This window comes from Pelobates fuscus, chromosome 1, assembly GCF_036172605.1.
Source record: "Pelobates fuscus isolate aPelFus1 chromosome 1, aPelFus1.pri, whole genome shotgun sequence".
Lineage (NCBI taxonomy): Eukaryota > Metazoa > Chordata > Amphibia > Anura > Pelobatidae > Pelobates > Pelobates fuscus.
This window is the reverse complement of record NC_086317.1, coordinates 302,232,249-302,251,471: the sequence shown is the minus strand read 5'-3', so window position 1 is coordinate 302,251,471 and position 19,223 is coordinate 302,232,249. Positions and strand designations below refer to the sequence as shown.

Below are 19,223 nucleotides of genomic sequence, written 5' to 3'. Positions count from 1 at the left end.
TGATTATTACAATGTATAGATGACATTTTATTGCTTGAATAGTTAAACTAAGTCATGGTTGACATGTGGTACACTTTTTGCCTTTACAATTTGGAATACATTTGCACTAATTTACAAAGTAACCTAATTACCTTGTCATGTGGGCCACTGATACTTGATTTATTTTTCTTTTCTTTCTCTGTTTATGTAATTAAATCTTCTCCCCTTTTTACCTTTTATTATTATTTTTCCCTGTGGTTTGGGAATTGGTTTGTTGGTTCTACCACCATTTGTCGGCGTTAAATATTTAGCTCCATGTAATTGAACTCCAGTCTAAAGGAAATATGTGATATTGGTAGATTTTTGTCTATTCTGACTAATCTGCTAGTTCAACATTTCTATATGGAAGACGTTTCTACCAGTAAATGCATTCTGTCATAAGCTCTACATATTTCTTTTCAGCAACATGATGCAGAAGTTAAACAGCTGTCAGATGCCCTAAAAGAGAAGATTAAGGAAAACAAAAGGCTGAAGTCTTCTTTTGACACTTTAAAAGAAATGAACGACAACTTGAAAAAACAGGTAAGATAATTACCTCTTTATTCCTTTCCAAACAGTGGACCAATTTCAGTCCTAGTATAATTCAAATCACACACCATCTTATTGGTTCAAGTTCTCTCCTTCTCTACACACTCCCCATGCCAAATATTTTGGAACTTTAGAGGGATTTCAGAATTGTCTTTGGTACTTTATCGACCATGTAATAAAAAAAGCTTGAAAAAGTTTTCGTCTAAGTAAGATCAAGAAAAACATACTATTTTCACCAGAGTGAACGATTTCATAGTCCGTGAATAACATACTGACCTTTCTGTCCACAATTAAAGGAACTTTCAAAGCATCATAAATATTACTTCCCATTTTGGAATGGTTTGACAACTTACTTGGACACCTGCAGATTGTCCTGCAGGGAGAAGCCATTTAACTTCACTTGGCTAATCTTGGCTGTGCAGGTAATCTCTCATGGACTGAGTGTCAGCCGAGCATACTCAGCCAATGAGTGTCGTACTGTATTGGACAGTGCTTAGCTCAAGGAGACATTTGGACAATTGTTTACTATCGACACTAGATTTGAACTAGTGTCGATAGTATGATATTATAAGAGGAGAACTACCTGGCTACGATTTATGTAATAATAATAATAATCCTGGGTCTAGTTGAGCTTGTAAAATGAGGTTACTCAATGAGGATAACTGAAATGTCTCTTCCCTATATTGCTTTAAATGATCCTATAATAGGTAGGTTAAGGCAGGAACTTTTTATAAATACTTGGATCCAATAAGTGGCCATTTGGAGAAGCCAGATGGGTTGTGGGTACTCGTGAGGCCATGGTAAATTGTTTAAATGGTTAAACTGCTAACTGACAGGGCTCCATGGCCAGGATGCTTGGAATGTTCATTTAAACACAAAACCTCTATGGTTTAGTGACTCCTGTGTGTGTCTAAGCAAGATTCAGGTCTTCTACTTTTCATGTGTCACTTTTTAGTCACTATAGGCTGGCTGACTGGTTTTGGGGCACCCCACACGGTCAACAAAGTACTGAGGTATTCCAGTAATAAGCATAGTAGGATGTGTATAATACAGTTCTAGAAAGTACCAAGCTGTTTCCTCTGCATACGTTTTACCCTTGTCTCCTTTCAACTGCAGCTAAATGAAGTCAGTGAGCAGAATAAGAAACTGGAAACTCAAGCTAAGAAAGTTCAGGCTCGTCTGGAAAATCTACAAGTGAGTTTCATGTTTTCTGTATTAATATCTTCTGTTACCATTTGGAAGTAATATGTTTGCAAACCACTGACAGATTTCTTGTGTTTTCAGAAAAAGCATGCGTATCTTACTGTGCAGAAATGCAAGCCTATGGCACATGTACCACTCGCTCAAAAACTTCCAAAGCTTGAGAAAACTTGTTCCAGTAAATCGAAGGTAAGGTGGACGTAAGTCACAAGAAATGAACACTTGTATGTTAGATCTAAAGAGTATATTAAAGGGGCAATAAAGTATTGGTGTCAGTGGCCTCACTGTGCTTGAAGAACGTACACAGGTCTAAAACTTATTACTTGTGAAGTGTCCTCTGTCCTTGCACTTTCATAGGATTAGGGTTTCTCATGGTTAGAGGAAATGCCTTGATACTCCCCTGAGGGGACATAATCTCACAGGGCAAACCAAAAACCTCTTAATGAACCAGGTGTGCATGGCTTTTACTTATGTTCTCCTTAATATTGAAGACCATGTCCATGCATACCCTGCTTGCTCACTTTACCTAGAGCACTGATAGCTCATTCTGCATCACGTGTTTCTGAACTACATTTCTTATACTACACAGCTAGCCTTAATGATGTCTAGCTTAGAGGAATGTAACATTGATGCAATTGAGCATGCAGGTTGTTTTCTATCTTAACTAGCTGTAAACATTTTTGAAAAAGTCATTGCTTTAGCTTCTAAAGCATTTATTGTCGCTTTTTTGATTACGTTCATTCTACTCTGACAATAAGTAAGCAGATCATTTGGCAATCATACTCCTAACTAGTAGCTACATATTAGCAACCGTTTGTGTCTATTACTTTTACCAGCTCTGCCTGTGAGGAAATGATTTGCATCTGGGTGTTGTAAATAGAACATAGGGGGTATTTTCTCAGACATTATTGGATCAGGTCTTTATGGACTGAATCATGTTAATCCATTCACTATCTCTCCAAATTATAAAAGCCTGCTTATGTTACACAGTCCATGCAATCTAGTTGCTAGCCTTAAGTAACTTTTTTAAAAAAATGTATTTAATGTATCGCTATTGAAATAGTAGACTGTATTCTTTCCTTATGCAGGGTTCACAACTTGAGGGCAACCTTATTGATATTTCTGATGTATATTATATTGATATTGAGCAATATCCGTGCCAGTTATTATCATAGCACAAGAAAATGCTGGCAACATTTCTATTTTCATTAATGAGTGTGCCTAAACAGGTTTCACATTTTCTTATCCATGTGTTCAAAGGCTATACATCATCTGTTTGATTTGCCTAATTTACTCTTTTGATGTGCAGAGCGCACAGCTGGAAACAATAATGTTTTGGCTTTGTCACAGGTTCCTAATAATGTTCAAGTGTATGAGCTCTTAGCTGTTCTTATGGACTGGATCTCTGAAATGCAGGTTAAGAAGTCAAAATCAGAGGAACATGGAAGCCAAGACAAGTCATTGTGTTTAAGTAAATTGCCTCCCAACTACGCTCAGGAAAAGTCTGTTAAGGTATTCTTCTTATTTTAATTCCTAAATAAAAATGAGTTATAGTACAGACACAAAGTAGTTGCGTGCTTAATTTTTAATTAGACACTGGTTGGAAATGTTTCCCTTTCAGACAGGAATTACATTTTGCTTCCTATTTTCTTTTTCCTCGGTTCCTCTCTCTCCCTTCCTTTTCCCCTTTTTCCTTTCTTTTGTTAAAAAATTACTTCCAAAAACTGTTGACAATTTTATTTTCCTAGCAAATATGTGATGCCGACCGCACTGCAAGGTTTCCAAAATATTTTGGCTACTGTTCGACTAGGTGTGTGCTTCAGCTTTCTTACAGGGACACTATATGCACCTGGACCACTTCATCTCTTTGAAGTGGTCTGTGTGCACTGTTCCTGTCCCCCTTAGTCCTGCAATGTAAAACATTGCAATTTCATAGAAACTGCACTATTTACTTTGCAGGGTTAAGACTGCTCTAGTGGCTGCCTACTAGACAGCCACCAAAAAGCGCTTACAGCAGTTTCACAAAGTTTAACTCGTGAAAATTTTTTTTGGAAATCCTCACTCTTTGCATGAGGACATCCAGCGTATTGAAAAAACAAACCAAAAAAAAACCTGATGGGAAAGCATTGATTAATGCTTTCCTGTGGGGAAGGCCTAATGTGCACGCGGCCTTAACAAGGAACACGTGGTTAAGATAATTCATATTTTATTATTAACAATAACAACAAATGCAAACCGGTTATATGTATTTTGAAGTATAATCAGTTTAAAGACTGTGAGTATGCCAAATGAGCCCTAGTGGTTTGTCAATTTTTTTTGTGTGTATGTGTTCTATTTTTTTTTTGTAAATCTTTCTTTTATTATGGCATATGCGTTATGGGGTACAAAAGAGAAAGAGGAGGCATTGTGGGGTAACATGAGACAATAATAGCAAGATTTTGTGCAATGCACCTCAAAGAAAGATAGCCATGGTTTTTTTTTTTTTTTTTGAGTATACGGTACATGAAAACAGGCTTTGCTAAACGTCAAAACAGGTTAGTAACACATGAATAACAAGATATGATCTCGATAACAAATTTAAATCTGTAGCCCTACAGTGTACAGTGTGGTTTCGCTTGTCCGGTGTGTGGGTCGTAGTAGGGGTAACGGAGCTTATCGCGCTGAACACAGCAGGGGTCCACTATGTGTATCGGCCATCAAACTGCTGGGACTAGGCCTATGAATAAATTGGGAGTCTACAAATATAGACTCGCGTGGGCATTGGACAGGTTAATAAGTACATTTTTAAACATGCTTAGTGTTTACGTAGCCTGGTATGTGCGGTTAGTGGGCAGTGGGGAACATGTCATAGCAATCGACTGGCCTACCACGCTTAAGGATAGAGCTGGTGATGCAGCAACAGGCTGATCTACGGGTAGGTTAATTATTAGGGAGCACTAGTACCTCTGGGTATGAGACAATCAAAAATGACAATATAAACACTTAAGTCCCGTTCTGTTATCTAATACGTCACTGGCAGTAGAGGAGCTGCAGCCCCCACCTTATACCATTAATACGCTTGTACAGGCTGTCCAAACCTTCGCCCGGCACGGTGGGGGTTGCGCACTGGAGCCCAGGGCCCGGTTCGGCATATCTGTGATTGTAAAGTCCCTGGAAGTGATAGAGTTCCGCATTTGTGCCAGGATTGATGGCTTCTCCGGAAAAACGTAATAGGTAAAAGTGTCAGTCGTTGTGGTGAAGTTAATGTCTCGCCTGCGGTCTGGTCTGCATAATGGCGGTCAGTTCCTAGGTGAGGTTGATCTTTTCAGCCAATGCCGGTCCTGGGTGATGGGTTGGAGGGCTGTGTTGTTGAGCAGGTCGAACGCCCTGACTTGGCTGTGCTGGCTAGATGGGGTATATGTCCCGACAGCAGAGTGGCTGAGGGATCTGTCCGGCCCCAAGGGGCTATAGTGCGCTGCTCCCATGTCGGAGCCTTCTTCCGGCCCCAGGCCTTTGTGGAGGGCTGCATCTGTGTACCACAGGCTCGGTGGCTTCGTGAGTCCGAGGCTTTCCCGTATCGGGAGCAGTGAGAGACCCGGGTGGACATCCGCCGCCAGCGGCGGGCGGTCTTCCTGCGAGGTGGGCGATGCTGTGGAGGTTTCCTCCTTTGGGCCCTCAGCCTGGGAAGGTAAGTAGGAGCGGTATGAGTAGCAGTTGTGCCCAAGAGCAGTCGCTCCGTCTCCGGCCCAGCGCTTGAAGTGGGGGCGCTGCGTTGTGCTACCGGAGGCCTCGTTGATTTGGGCCTATTCAAGTGTGCCGGTTGTCGCTGTGGGTCGGGCGGTAGGTGGCATGAAGGATGGTTAGAGGTTAGTGGTAGCGGTGTCCTCTGTCTCATTCTGTGCTCAAGCTTGAGCCAGAAGTTTGCGAATATGAGTTCCAGGCTTGACAGGGGGGCTTGTTGTACCTCGTGTCCGCTCGCTGGTCGTGCGTTCTCCGCCATCTTGGATGGACCCTGCGGCCCTCTGCTATGTTCCTCGCTTGTCAGATCGTTTTTCCTGTCGCTTAGGTGGACCGGGATTACCCCCGCCGGTCCGGGGGGGGGGGGTTACAGGGCTGCTGTGTGCTGCGGGTATCCTCCATGCGCCTCCAGGCTGAGGGAGCGGCCGCCTCCCCCGCCCGTCGCGCACCAGGCCGCAGTGCCTGTCTCGGTTCCGGCAGATCCCCATCGGGTTTCCGGGTGGCCCATCTCGTGCCCCCCGGTGTGGGTGGCAGGAGGGTGTCTAGGGATGCCGCTTGATTTGCCTGTGGGGGCCCGATTTTCGCCTTTTCGCCGAGTGTGTGCGGGAGCTCGAGGAAAACACGTCTCGCCGCCATGCTTGTCAGGCCCCGCCCCCGTATGTGTTCTATTTAATATAAAAAGTTTGTCTTCTTTTTCAGATCCTACCTGTTGTTGTAGAGCAGTTTCAATGGATGCCTTTGGTCAGTCCTAAACTTCATTTGCCTTTTATGAAGTTTATATATTGGACCTTAATGCAAATGGAAAATAAAACACAGGTAAGTACACAGGTTTAACTTCAACTGTGCGGTGTGTACACCCACCCCAGTAATGGTGGAACGCTTTAGGCTAAAAACACTTATACAAAATATTAAAAGGTAGTACAGCCTACAAAATACAAACATATATAGTGCCATATTGCCAATATGGAAGTGATATTAGGTGCTTTATTATGGACAAACTCACATTTGATAGAGCCAAATCAGGACAGGCTCTAATCACATGGGCTGATGTGTACTCTGGTGACACTGCCCCTCTTCCTCTGTATATTATTGTGTGAAAGTGAGAGCTATTCACACATAGGTGGTAGCAGCTGGTTTGAATCCATTTTCTGCACTTTTTAAGTTCCTGTTGCACAAATACGCACTTGTAAGTACACAGGTATGTTTCGCATTGTAATACTAATCTTTCAAAGTGTTTATTCAAAAAGATTTTTAAACGGTTGACACCGGTGAATAATATTTAACTGATGCTTTTTTTTATTTTCATAAGTCTACAATGACTTCAACTTTGAGGAGACTGGGGGAGGAGACCTTTAAAGGAGTAACTTTTCAGCCCACTCAGAATTCTTCTTTGGAGAACATGATAGAAAACAAACCGAAGTCTTTACCCTTCTTCAAAAGTAACAACTTACCATTGAGATTTGTGTCAACTTTGGTTATATTAAAAACCGTTACACAAGGTAAGCTTCATCTGTTACACTAATTAAAATAGACCTCTCGCCATAGCAGGCATAAAGTGACTACTAGCCAGGGCTACATTTTCACTCACCAAAGGCTAGTGAAAAGTGGAAATTTTGAGCCTTGATATATGATATGTGTGTGTTTAATCTTTTTTTTGTTTTTAGTGGATTACCTTGCTCAAGCATTGGATTCACTTTGTATGGATTTGAAGAGTGATGAGGGAAGATCTCTTTTCCTGGAATACCAAGCTGCAACAGTTGTCCTGAACCTTTTAAGTTTTTCAGGCAGAGGCCTGGCTTCATATGTCCTAGATATCTTACTTCAATTGTCCATGGAGACCAGTAAGTGCGATTTCAAATCTTTATCCACATAGTATTGTGAAATGTCTATGCATTGTTCTTGATAAAAGTCAAAAGTCGGAATGAAATCTCTGAGTAATGGAATAATGAACTAAGAAAATGGAGGTTATAGTGTTGGGTGTGTGTTCATTTTTCATGAGTAAAGGTTGAAATTGGAAGGCTGCATGCTTGAAGGACCTTGTAATATACCATGAGGGTTTCCAGATGGCAGAGAATGTGTTTGTATTTTTGTTTTGCGGTTACATTTTTGTTTTCTTTTAACCTTATCCAACGTATATTTGGCATTTAAATTCCTTTTTGGTCCTTTATGGCCAGTCAGATCTGTGAAATTAATAGAGTTGCGGATTCATAATTGCCTAGAGGGCAATGAAGGTTCATGGTAAAGCAACATCACAAGTATAACTCCTCACTAATAAAGGCAATTCTGATGCCTACAGATGTGTGTTAACTTGCTTTTTAAATATGGAAGCTAAAAATGAAATATCTAAACTTTCAACATACTGGCCCAGCTCCATCTCCAAATCTACACAAGGAAAAATGAATCCGATTTACATTTCTACAAGATATCGTATAGAGGCAGAAAACTTAATGATCTTTGGTGATTTTTTTTTTCTTTTTATACACACACACGAACAGTCAAATGGGTTTGCTCAACAAGAGAATGCAAAGATTCTATGAAACAAAGTGACAGCAGTAAGGCCTTTAATACTAATAAATATGAAGGACACTAGGATATGTTCCCTTCTTGTTTCCATGTTGGTGTATAAACAGCTCAAGTGTAATAATCGATTAGTTAATAAAATGTAGCTCCTAATTTTTCTAACAAGTTCCATTTGTTTAGATAAGACTACATTATGAATCCTACCTGGTGTGCACTACTCTTTTCCTTTAAAATGTTTTAATAGTGATTTTTACTGTGTATAAAGGCTTCTTCCATTTAAGGGAAGTGGAGATCAGCCTGACCCTCTTATGATTACAAATTGTTTTTGGTTCAATGCTTCTTCTCGTTTTCTGTGATCTACAGCCAGTGAAATCCAAACACAATTTCCTATATAGAAAAGATATGTCGCCTTATAAAATATGCTTCATAAAAGGTTTTATTTACGGTGACCGCCATTATGGGCAGTAAAATTATACCTGGATTGTTGAATAGATGTGCAAGACCCTTATGTATGCTCTTATTCCCTGCTACTCATCAACTCCTTAGTAATATGTAATGTATTAGCGCAAGTGCCATTGTGACGTACCAAAAGCATGAATGTTTGTCATTGTAATGGTTACCAATCACTGTCTCACCAAGTAACCCCAACTGGTCTAAAGATTCAGGTCATGAAAAACTGCTAACCTCAACAAATGCAGAGCATTTTGTTTGTCCTTCTTTGTCACTATTATCTCTCTTTAACCCCTTAAGGGCACATGACGGAAATATTCCCTTTTATTTCAGAAGTTGTGTCCTTAAGGGGTTAAATGTCACTAGCCTTTTCCTTTATATGGCAAGTGACATAGGGAGAACTAGCAACATGTGAATAAGAGAGCCAGTGAACATTCCTCCCCTCCTCACATTTCCCTTCCCTGTTTTATTTAGTCATTGAATTCCACAGGTAAGGCCAACACATTGATCCTCTGCCAGTTCCTTTCCCTCAAGGCAAGCCGCAGTTTGCATAAAACCACTGGTACAGTAAAGCAAAACCCACTTAGACCTGTCTCCATAGTGAAACAGTTCAAGCTCGGCACTCTTCCTTAACATGATAAATGCTGAGTAAGATAATGCCTGGGCGAATATATAAAAAATTTAAACAAACAAGTAGCAGTCACAGTTTTTTTTGTTTTTTTTCTTGTATTTATTTGGTGATTTACATCATACAATGGTCAACGTTTTGGCCATTTAAGGCCTTTATCAAACCTTTTGCATTAATCTGGGCTGCAATGATTGACTGTTAACCATGAGTGCTGGTGGCTAACCATCCCTGCAGGTGCTCTTTCAGTTTTCTGTTTAGGCATTTCATGCCATCCCTGGGTTTCACTTCCCACGAGTCCTAGCAGCCAAGATTTTATTAAATGTTGTGCACCCAAACACCGACTGTTTACACATTCAGAATTTGTGTTTTCCTGGGATCTCCACCAGTCCAAGGGGGAGTCCCAGCTGCTGGAACATGTCTTTAAACTTGTGGGACAATCCAAGGTGTTTGGCACCCCAATATATTCATCATCGCCACATTTGTGCTTTACGTATATGATCTTCTATCACAATATACATTTTCCCTTACGTTTCCAAGCAGAAACAGAGACCGGATTTGATCAAATTTAAAAAATAGCTTAGGAGGCCAATGTCAGAATGTGATCAAAGTATTTTTATTTTATTTTTTTAATGCTAGAAGCCAATTCCTAGGTTTTTGAGTTTTGATTTTAATGTAATTGTTTGCAGATATTTTATTTTTATTTTTTTTAAACCATATATTATTGAATTTTCTGTTTTTTCTAAGAGGTAATAGAGAATGAAGAAGAGAGGCACACAGGGCTCTAAATATACATTGATAAGCCACACGGTAGTTAAAACAAATTAGCAAACAATATGTATAAGTAATACAATGTGCAGACAAATGAGAAGAAACATCTCGCATAAATGAAATGTATGGTGCCCTGGTGTGCCACACAGCTCTCAGAGGCCGAGCTTTCGAGTTGTGGCAAGAGCATTCCAGCGTGTTATAGGAGAAGTATTACTGGCGATACTCTGTTTCAACACTTTGATATTACAAGTTGTGATCTCCCCTCATCATAGCAAGGGTGTTACAACAGCTTTGTTACAGCTCCTCACATACATTCAAATGCATTCCGTAGTAGCCACCATGTGGTACATTCTCGGGCATAAGGGTTATAAACTCTGAGAATAAAAGATGATCCTTGCTGTGTGTAAATGCCTCCAGAAAAAAGGAAAGAAAAAATAACGATGGGGAGGCTGAAGTAGAGTGAAAGAGAGAAGAAAAAAAAAGGGGGAGGGGGGGAGGAGGGACTTTTATGCATGTGGAGTTCAAATGGGGTAGGGAGAGTTATGGAAATGAGAGTAAATCGGACGGTGAAGGATGGGTATGAGTATCTCCCCCCATGGACATTGTCCCCTACTCTCTGGTTGGCGCGTGCCACGTTTGCGGTAGTCGCAGCGTCGGTCCTCATCCTATCAGCCATGTACATAAATCAGGGTCGCCAGCGGGCTGTGTGTTTGTCACCTTTGCCTAGCAATGCCGCCTGTGCTGCTTCTGCTTCCTGTATATCCTCCACTCGCCCAAGCCATTGCTCCCTAGTTGGGGTCTCTACTTGTTAATTGTTTGCAGATTAATACATGCAGCATATGTTAGTGGACATGGTGCTAAGCAGCTAATTAAAATTATATCTGAATATAAGTTACAAAAAATTGGTAATTTCCCCAACACTCCACTTTTCCTTATCTGTTCAAATTTTGGCACAGCATTAGTAAGCATTCAGCGACTGACTAAAAGCAATGGGTATAGACTTAATTGTCTGTGCCTACACAGCACAACTCTTTTGGCAAGGCCACTCTGTAATTTAGTCCTCTATTTAATATGGTTGGATACGATTTCCAAATAATCTCCCCAAAATTTATCAATAAAATTATAGTATTTTTCAAAATATGAAATTTATTTTAAAAATGTATCCCAAAATACTCATTGATTTGGAACGCTTATCCAATCTATACTAAATTAAGGTCTCACATGGATGGGGAAGCAAACTTCCTTGTAACTTTGCAAGCTGCGTGGTATGGGCTTATGTGTTGGGGAATCCTCAAGATAGTTTGAAAAGTCTTTGTCAAACACCAGATGGAATGCAACGATAGGTTACTATCACTAACACAAGCTTCATTAGTTATGGAGTTTGTAGTGTCTCTTTAAAAAGCAACAATTGCATAAAGGCACACTAAATAGCAAACAAAGAAAAATTATCAAATCCTACAGAGCATGCCCAAAAGTTCTATTATTCCAATAACTTTAATACTATAGGGATGTACCCCAATATACAAAAGTTAAATCACTTTTATTTTAAATTTTAATAAAGAAAAACAATCCAAATGGTAACAACCAAAAAAGTGAAAAAGATGTGCACAAACTAATATTATAAATGATACCATTGAACTCAAACCTACAAGAGAGCAAAGAACAGTGGCAGCAATCCTACCCCCAACGTTTAGACATTGAGCAATCAATTGTAGTGTCCCTTTAAACGTCTGTATGGTATATCGCAGGACACCCATTAATGCTTTCCAGTAAAGTAAAAACTATTAAGAATACATGTCCATGTGGTATCTTTTGAAATTTGAATGATATCATTATCTGCTTTATATTAACAAGATTGAAAAGTATTTTTTTTTCCACAGCTGCACATGTCGATACCCATCCACTTTGACCTTCTGGAATTAATAATGATGCTAATAGTTATTCCTTGATATATTGCAGGATTTGTGCGGCCCTTTTTGGAATCTTGTAGCAGTGAGTCGTTTTTCAAGACCTCTGCTATATTGCTAAAAGACCCTAAAGTTGATATTCAGACATTAGAAAAGCTCAGTATTGTCCTCCAAAAGCTGTCCAAAGTCAGGTAAATATCTTTACACTTTCTGCTTTTTTACCTGATATGAGTGTCTTAATGGTTCTCTACTTATCTTTAGATTACTGTGCATCCCTTCCTCCCGATAGATTAAAAGGGGGGAGAGGGGCTATTAAAGCCACAGATCTTCTGACTGCAGGCTTTGCAAGATGTCCCCTTTTTTCCCTTTTTTTTGTGTGTAAAAGCGGTGGGGTTGCATGGAGCATGCCCTAGCTGGACTGCAGACAGGAGAGCAGGGAAGACCAGGTACAATGGAGGCCTATGAACATGCATTCACTCACAGGCTCATTTACCCTCTAGCAGAGAACGCCTGACACTTCTGTTAGCTCAGTGGAGCCGACGGTAGGAGGAAGAAAACTTCCCTGGCTGCCTTATGGACAGATGTATCTCAATTGATTTTCTATGCTTTTATAAACTGGCTTTATAATTTGATACTCCGTAGACATGAAGCATTTCAGCAAGTTGATGTGCTTTGTTTGTGGAGTGGTCATTTAACCACTTAAGTACCAAGGCTTTTTTGAAATGCAACACGTTCATAGCCTTTTTGGAGGTTCTGCCATGTATTCATTCTACCACAATTTCCCCCTTCCTGTTTACATATTTTATCTTTTATATATGTGTGTGTGTATATATATATATATATATATATATATATTTTTTTTTTTTTTTTAAGAGAAATAGGGCTTTAGATTCATACCCTGATGTCCGTACTGTGAGCTGTACCACACAGAGATTGTTGCTGGGCCGCTGGCAGAGCCCAGCACGGATCCTGAAGCTGGGGGCAGGTAGGGTGACCTCCCCAGGGTCCTTGTGGCATTTATAGACCTATGAGTCGGAGACCACTAACTGTGGCTCCTTTTTTATCATTGAAGGCTGGGGAAGTAAAAAACAGCTGCGGTATTTAAAGAGTTATGAGCGGCACTCATTGTTAGTGCTGCTCATAGTTCATCTGTCAGTCTGGGGCCACTAACTGTGACCCCAGCTGACAGAAGGGACCCCTCGGTCCTGCATGACGGTCTATGCCAGGGATAGGCAACCTTCGGCACTCCAGATGTTGTGGACTACATCCCCCATAATGCTCTTACACCCATAATGCTGGCAAAGGGAGGTGTAGTCCAAAACATCTGGCGTGCCGAAGGTTGCCTATGCCTGGTCTATGCCATCATTGAGCATTAAAGCCCTGCACTGCATATACCTTCAGCTGCATCGAATTTTAGCTTGCACACAGCTCACTGAATACTTTGTAGTAATTCCCATTAGCAGGCAGCCAATTGCACATATGAGATTGGCAAATTGCACTTAAAGCAAATTATATATATATATATATATATATATATATATATATATATATTTGTGTTTTAAAAGGCAAGGGACTGGTGGGGAAATGTATTTACTGCAAAAAACAAGCATATACATTACCTTTTATTATCATGTATGGAAGGAAGCTCCACTGATGAGCAGGCACACTTAAGGAAATGAGATATCTCTGCTTAAATACACCATAATAATAGGGTAGTCATGGAACAATATAATATATATGTCTTATAATTAGGGATAATATAAGCAGGGGCCCTAATAATAAAAAAATGGGTAATAATTAAAAGGCCTGCATATAAATTGACTTCCATCATTTGGTTGCTAAAAGCAGATTTGCAAAATACAGAGTTAATGTTATTCCAACACAAGATTGTCACCAATAGTGGGCGCTAAACATAAATATTCTTTCAGTCCAGATTTATACGTTCTTCTGTTTTCTTTGTTATACCTAAATTGATTAGTGTTACTTTTCATTGTGCAGCAAATGACATGCAGTGTATTAATTAAAATGTGCTAATCTATAAAATGTAACATGTTGTGCCTTTCCACTTATTGACATTGTTTTTGTTTTCCTTTTTGTTTTTTTATGAATTTCAGGAGCAATAAGAAATTCTTTGAGATGTTTAATATTCCTCCAGTGATTCAAGAAATGCAAAGATCCGCCAACCCAGACCGGGCCTTTCTTATTATTAATTTGAATTCTATTCTATTTCACTTGGGCTTCACCAAAGCCAACTCACCCAGTAGGAGCCCAAATCATTGAAATATGTTATGATGCTATTGACTTTTTTCCAGCGTGGAAGGGATGATGAAAGATTTTAAGTGCGGAAGTGACAAGCTAAGGGATAAAAACAACCCCCCCCCCCCCAAAAAAAAACCAGTGATCCATGACACACATGGCAAAATGCACACAGAACATGTGAAGGGTCCTGCTAAACACACCCACTCCTGCTTCTTCCTCATAATACCTCCCGCCCTGCTGTTAGATCAGTTATGTATCGTAAGTGTTTTGTAAATGCTTCTTGCAGAATGTAATGTGAGTGTGTCTGTAATCATGTCATGTGGGTGCTGGATGTCCATTCGATGTCCTGGATAATGGATGGCTTCTGTGTGTGTCAAGTGGGTTTAGTACAGTAATCGTGGAACATATATTTAACTTTTCAATACCTGATTTTGCTTCTAGAACCAGCTTGGGTTTGGTAAGCACTGGATAAGCAACATATTACACTCCTTTGTGTCCTTGCTTAATGTGTACACCTTATACCATGTCATTTGTACAAAATTGTAAAATGTTTTTTTTGTTTGTAGCCCTTGATATTGAAAATGCTAATTCAGATTGATCAATGAGTAAACTTATTCAAGAACTGTGTATTAATTACAGTGTACACGTATTTTGTGTTGTATTTTTTTTAATATATATTATTTATGTTAATAGTGAGTTGTTTCATTTTCAGTCCATATCATTTGATCAAATGTATGGTTTTTATACACATGCTGTATTTTGTTATTTATTAGACTTATGTTTACTATGATATTCTACATGTATAACATTACATAGGTTTTCAGAACTATTCTCACTTATTTGCTTATAATGCCACCAAATGTTTTCCAGAAATATATTTAAAAGGGATGGCATACTCATAATTTACTTTAATGTAACCTATTGAGTGGTAGGCTTTATTTCCTTTTTTTCATTAAGCCATCAAGCACTTACAGTGTTATTTATTAAAATGTTGCTTATCTGGATTTCACATTTTAAGTCGAAACAACCAAATTGAAACTATAGCCGTCTTGAAGATTTCATTTCCAGTTTGGCTATTTAGCTTTGAAATTCATTCTCAATTCTCTGCAATTTATATTTTAGTGACTAACCCTGCTAGTAGCTATGTTGAGATGATGTTGGTGTATGGTACTATTTCATGCCTCACATGATCAGACATGCATTTCACAATGTTAAGCTACCTCATTAGGAGATCTACAACAAAAGCAAGCTGTGGGACATATCAAAATAGTGATTGCAGAAAATACAGCACTCTGTACCAGGCTTGTAAAGTCCATTTTATTTTGTGTAGAATCTTGTGATATTGTTCTAATTGAAATTTGTGAAATCCATAAAGTTTTTTTTTGTTTTAGATTTTTCTGCAGTTCTGTGTTTTGTTTTTGTTTGTTTTTTTACCTTTTGTCCCTTTCAGTATGCCTTGTTCTCAATTTTACGTATCATGTTACATTGCAAAAATAAATTATTTATTGTTTATCAACATAAATGTTGTGTATGAGTCACTCTATTTTGTGTTATAGTTTGCCTCTCACTAATGTAAAATACTCTTTAAATACACTAATCAGTTACAGCATTAAAACCACTTTAATAATATCATGCATCAAGGTGTGGACTCCACAAGACCTCTGCAAGTTGCGAGGTGGGGCCTCCATGGATCAGATTTGTTGTTCCAGCAAATCTGTTAGATGCTCAATTGGACTGAGACGTGGGGAATTTGGAGGCCAAGGCAACACCTTGAACTCTTTGAACAAACTATTCCTGAACAATATTTGCAGTGTGGCAGGGTGCATTATCCTGCTGAAAGAGGCCGCTGCCATCAGCAAACACCATTGTCTGGAAGAGGTGTATGTGGTCTGCAACAATCTCTATGCAGGTAGTACATATCAAAGTAACATCCACATGAATGTCAGGTGTCCCAGCAGAACATTGCCCAGAGCATGCTTCTGCCGCCCTGCCTTCTAATCATAGTGCATCTATTGCCATCTATTGCCATCTCTTCCTTAAGTAAACAACACACGTGCCACGATTTCCAAGTGACTGCCCATCTAGTCTGCCCAGTTTTATTAACAAGCAGAGTGTAAATGATAACAGACGTAACAAAACGTATACTGGTTCTTAAAGTGGCCGTGCTTTACATTTGTTGGATAGAGAATGGTCATGGACAAGCTGAGTCAGGGAAACCAGAAATTAGTAAAGCGTGGAATAGCAGAGTCACAGTATTACAGAATGAAGAATAGCCAAGATCAATATATCAGAAATACACAGAAAATACAAGCTCTATTGGGAACCAAAATTAGACCCACAACAGGGCAATGATCCATGCCCTGTGAAGTTTTTTTATAGTCTGTATCTCTAATCACAGCCATGCCCCCAAAACATTTGAATTCTGACATTTTGGCTGGCCATGACATGATTAGCATCCTGAAGACAGTGTGCACGTGCTGCATCATAAAAGGGGGGCAGAGCTACAATGGCCGGAAGAGAGGGGCTGTGGGAAGGGTCCCTCTCCACCTGTTGAACGTCCAGCCTTGGCAACAAAAGGTGACATGACAATGTGTATTCTGACACTTAATCATGGCCAGCATTACATTTTTCAGCAATCTGAGCTACTGTAGCAGTTCAATGGTTGTCCTACCTTGCACAACTTATGGTTGGTACTAACCACTGCATACTGAGAACACTTCAAAATACTTGCAGTTTTGGAGATGTTCTGATCAATCGTCGAGCCATCACTATTTGGCCCCTCTCAGAGTCTCTTCGATATTTTCACTTTCCCATTTTTTCCTGCTTCCAACACATAAAATTCGAGAACTGACTGTTCACTTGCTGCCTAATATATCTCACCCCTTGACAGGTGCCATTGTAACGATATAATCAAGGGTATTTACTCCACCTATTAGTGGTTTCAATGCTGTGACGTATCAGTGTACTTGTACTGTGTATTGCTTGCCTAGTCTTCCAATGCCAATGTATTTTATCTAATTATTGGAAAATACTAGATTAGATGTCAGATGTAACAAAAATCTTGTAACTGCATACAGAAGCACCGAGTTGTTTTTAAAAAAAAATTTCAATTAATTATTAACTATCCTTTTATAATGTAAGTGGGGCAATGTAAACCTAATAAACATGCACAGTCTAAATTGGTGTATAAATATATCCATGCTTTGAACACCTGTGTGGCATCACCTTATCCCACACCACAAAAATCCTCAAAGAAACACAAATAGGATGAGCTAAATACTGAGATACTTCTCTATGATGAATATGTTGGTAATCTATAGGAAACAAAAAAAGAAAACACAAAATAGTGCAATAATGTCTTACTCCAAGGGTAATGAATAAAATATAGGTCAAACTCACAAGTAGAGAGCCAATCAAATAATTTGGCTTGAGTGAGATTCGTGGTGGAATTGTAAAGGGATATTCAATCCTTTCTTCTCAATAGAGATACACAGTTGCATGGACAGGAAAAGTAACATAGAATAGTACTGTAAGAAATAAAATAAATGTACACATATGCACTCCCATGTTCCAGATAGATATAGTGCCCATCTGAAATGGAATTGGCAAATCCAAGATTCTTCTCACAGGAAGTAGATGAAAGATCCCTGTTATTGGTACAATAAAATACATTGTGCAAACATAAAATAACAGCAAATAAATAACTCAAAGTTGGGGAAAAAGAAAAGAGCAATCCAAAGTCTATGGCCCAGTCCAAAATGCATCTCACCTCCTATAGAGGCTTCTTCAGTTGGTATAATGGGGTTTAGTTTGTGCAGTCCTTTTAAACCCTTAATCTGTAACGCCTAAACCTATTTCATGTACCCAAAGAACCAATCAAATTAATAAAAGGGCACAGTGTCACACAGAATGTTAGACAAGCTTTCACATTCTACATGACACATAAAGACTATATGTCCTTACCATTAATAGCGAACACAAGAAGAAAAGAGATATGGTATCCTCTGTCTTTATGATCGCTAGTAAGAGCCTTTTTGTTTAATCACTTCATGGTATATAGTAATGGTGATAAGACTCCCCTTGTAGGTTACATTGTGTGTCTCAAATGGAGTAGCTGCTGATCCTTGTGTTACAATCTGGACATTTAGTTTTGAAAACAGTGCCTTTATAGCATTAATAGAAATGTTTGGGAACCCCAGACGGTCCAGGATTTTAAACTAGAAGGGCAATTCTATTGAAAAGTAACAGAGAAATCATATTTTTTTTTTTTTGTCAGACAGCAGCAGTACCATAAGGGTTTTCTCCTATGTAGGACAGGGGGCCAGGTCTCTTTAAAATAAAATGAAAATATTGGCATATAATTTCACTCCCAAATTTACCTTAATTATAAGTACGTACTCACATTTTCCTTTCAGTTTGTGTCTGTCTTGCTTATTGGATGGGCACAGTAGCTGGTGAACTAAAATTTTATTTTTTTTAGGTTATGTAAACACTGCAGAACCTGTCTGACTAAAAGGTTTTTGTCAGTACAAAATATCTGGGTGCCACCATTACCTTGGGGAACAACTTGGTATAGAGGTATTTTAAGGTAAAGAAAAACATATTTAAGCTTAAAAACCTCTAATCTTTTATCCGTTGACCTAAATGGACTTTTTGATTAATATTTATATTATTGTTGTTTGCTGTCTAACCGCTCTGCCCCTGAAAGGTAACTGAAATGTCTAAAAAAAATAAAAATAACTACAGGTTTTTGCAGAGGTTAAATCATCTGCTCTGCATTCACCAACACAGACGGCTTATGTTAAGAAAACCTAGACATAGATCACTGCCAGAATCGAAGTGGTCCTCAGGAGTGTGCTCTTCTTCTTCAGCAAATACTTCAAGTGTTTTATATGGTAGACATTTTTTTTCCAGAAGAAGAAATCCACAAATTTGCCCACAGGGTGGTAAGATTCATGTAAGAAGAAAGTCATAAAACCAAGAATTTTAGGTTTCCTCTACAACTTAGAGCTGGGGTAGGCAACCGTCGGCACTCCAGTTGTTGTGGACTTCATTTCCCACAATGCTCCTACAGCCATAATGCTGGCAAAGCATCATGGGAGGTGTAGTCCAAAACATCTGCAGTGCTGAAGGTTGCCTACCCCTGACCCAGGGTAATGAATCTAATAAAGAATGGATAACCCGTAAAAGAGTTTGTCTAAGATGTC

At 39.2% G+C, this 19,223-nt stretch overlaps 1 protein-coding gene across 3 annotated transcripts in view; it reads left to right on the top strand.

Moving 5' to 3' along the window:
- The window catches only part of CCDC138 (coiled-coil domain containing 138), a 33,450-nt gene extending 19,321 nt beyond the window's left edge, over nt 1-14,129 (top strand). For all 3 annotated transcript variants that reach the window (XM_063458031.1, XM_063458040.1, XM_063458049.1), the window contains exons 6-14: nt 442-561; nt 1,684-1,761; nt 1,852-1,956; nt 3,118-3,279; nt 6,184-6,300; nt 6,794-6,983; nt 7,149-7,325; nt 11,810-11,948; nt 13,872-14,129. In XM_063458031.1, the coding sequence (XP_063314101.1) occupies nt 442-561; nt 1,684-1,761; nt 1,852-1,956; nt 3,118-3,279; nt 6,184-6,300; nt 6,794-6,983; nt 7,149-7,325; nt 11,810-11,948; nt 13,872-14,037 (1,254 nt within the window). In that variant the 3' untranslated portion in view covers nt 14,038-14,129. The remainder of the gene's footprint in view (nt 1-441; nt 562-1,683; nt 1,762-1,851; nt 1,957-3,117; nt 3,280-6,183; nt 6,301-6,793; nt 6,984-7,148; nt 7,326-11,809; nt 11,949-13,871) is intronic.
- Nucleotides 14,130-19,223: the final 5,094 nt, after the last annotated feature.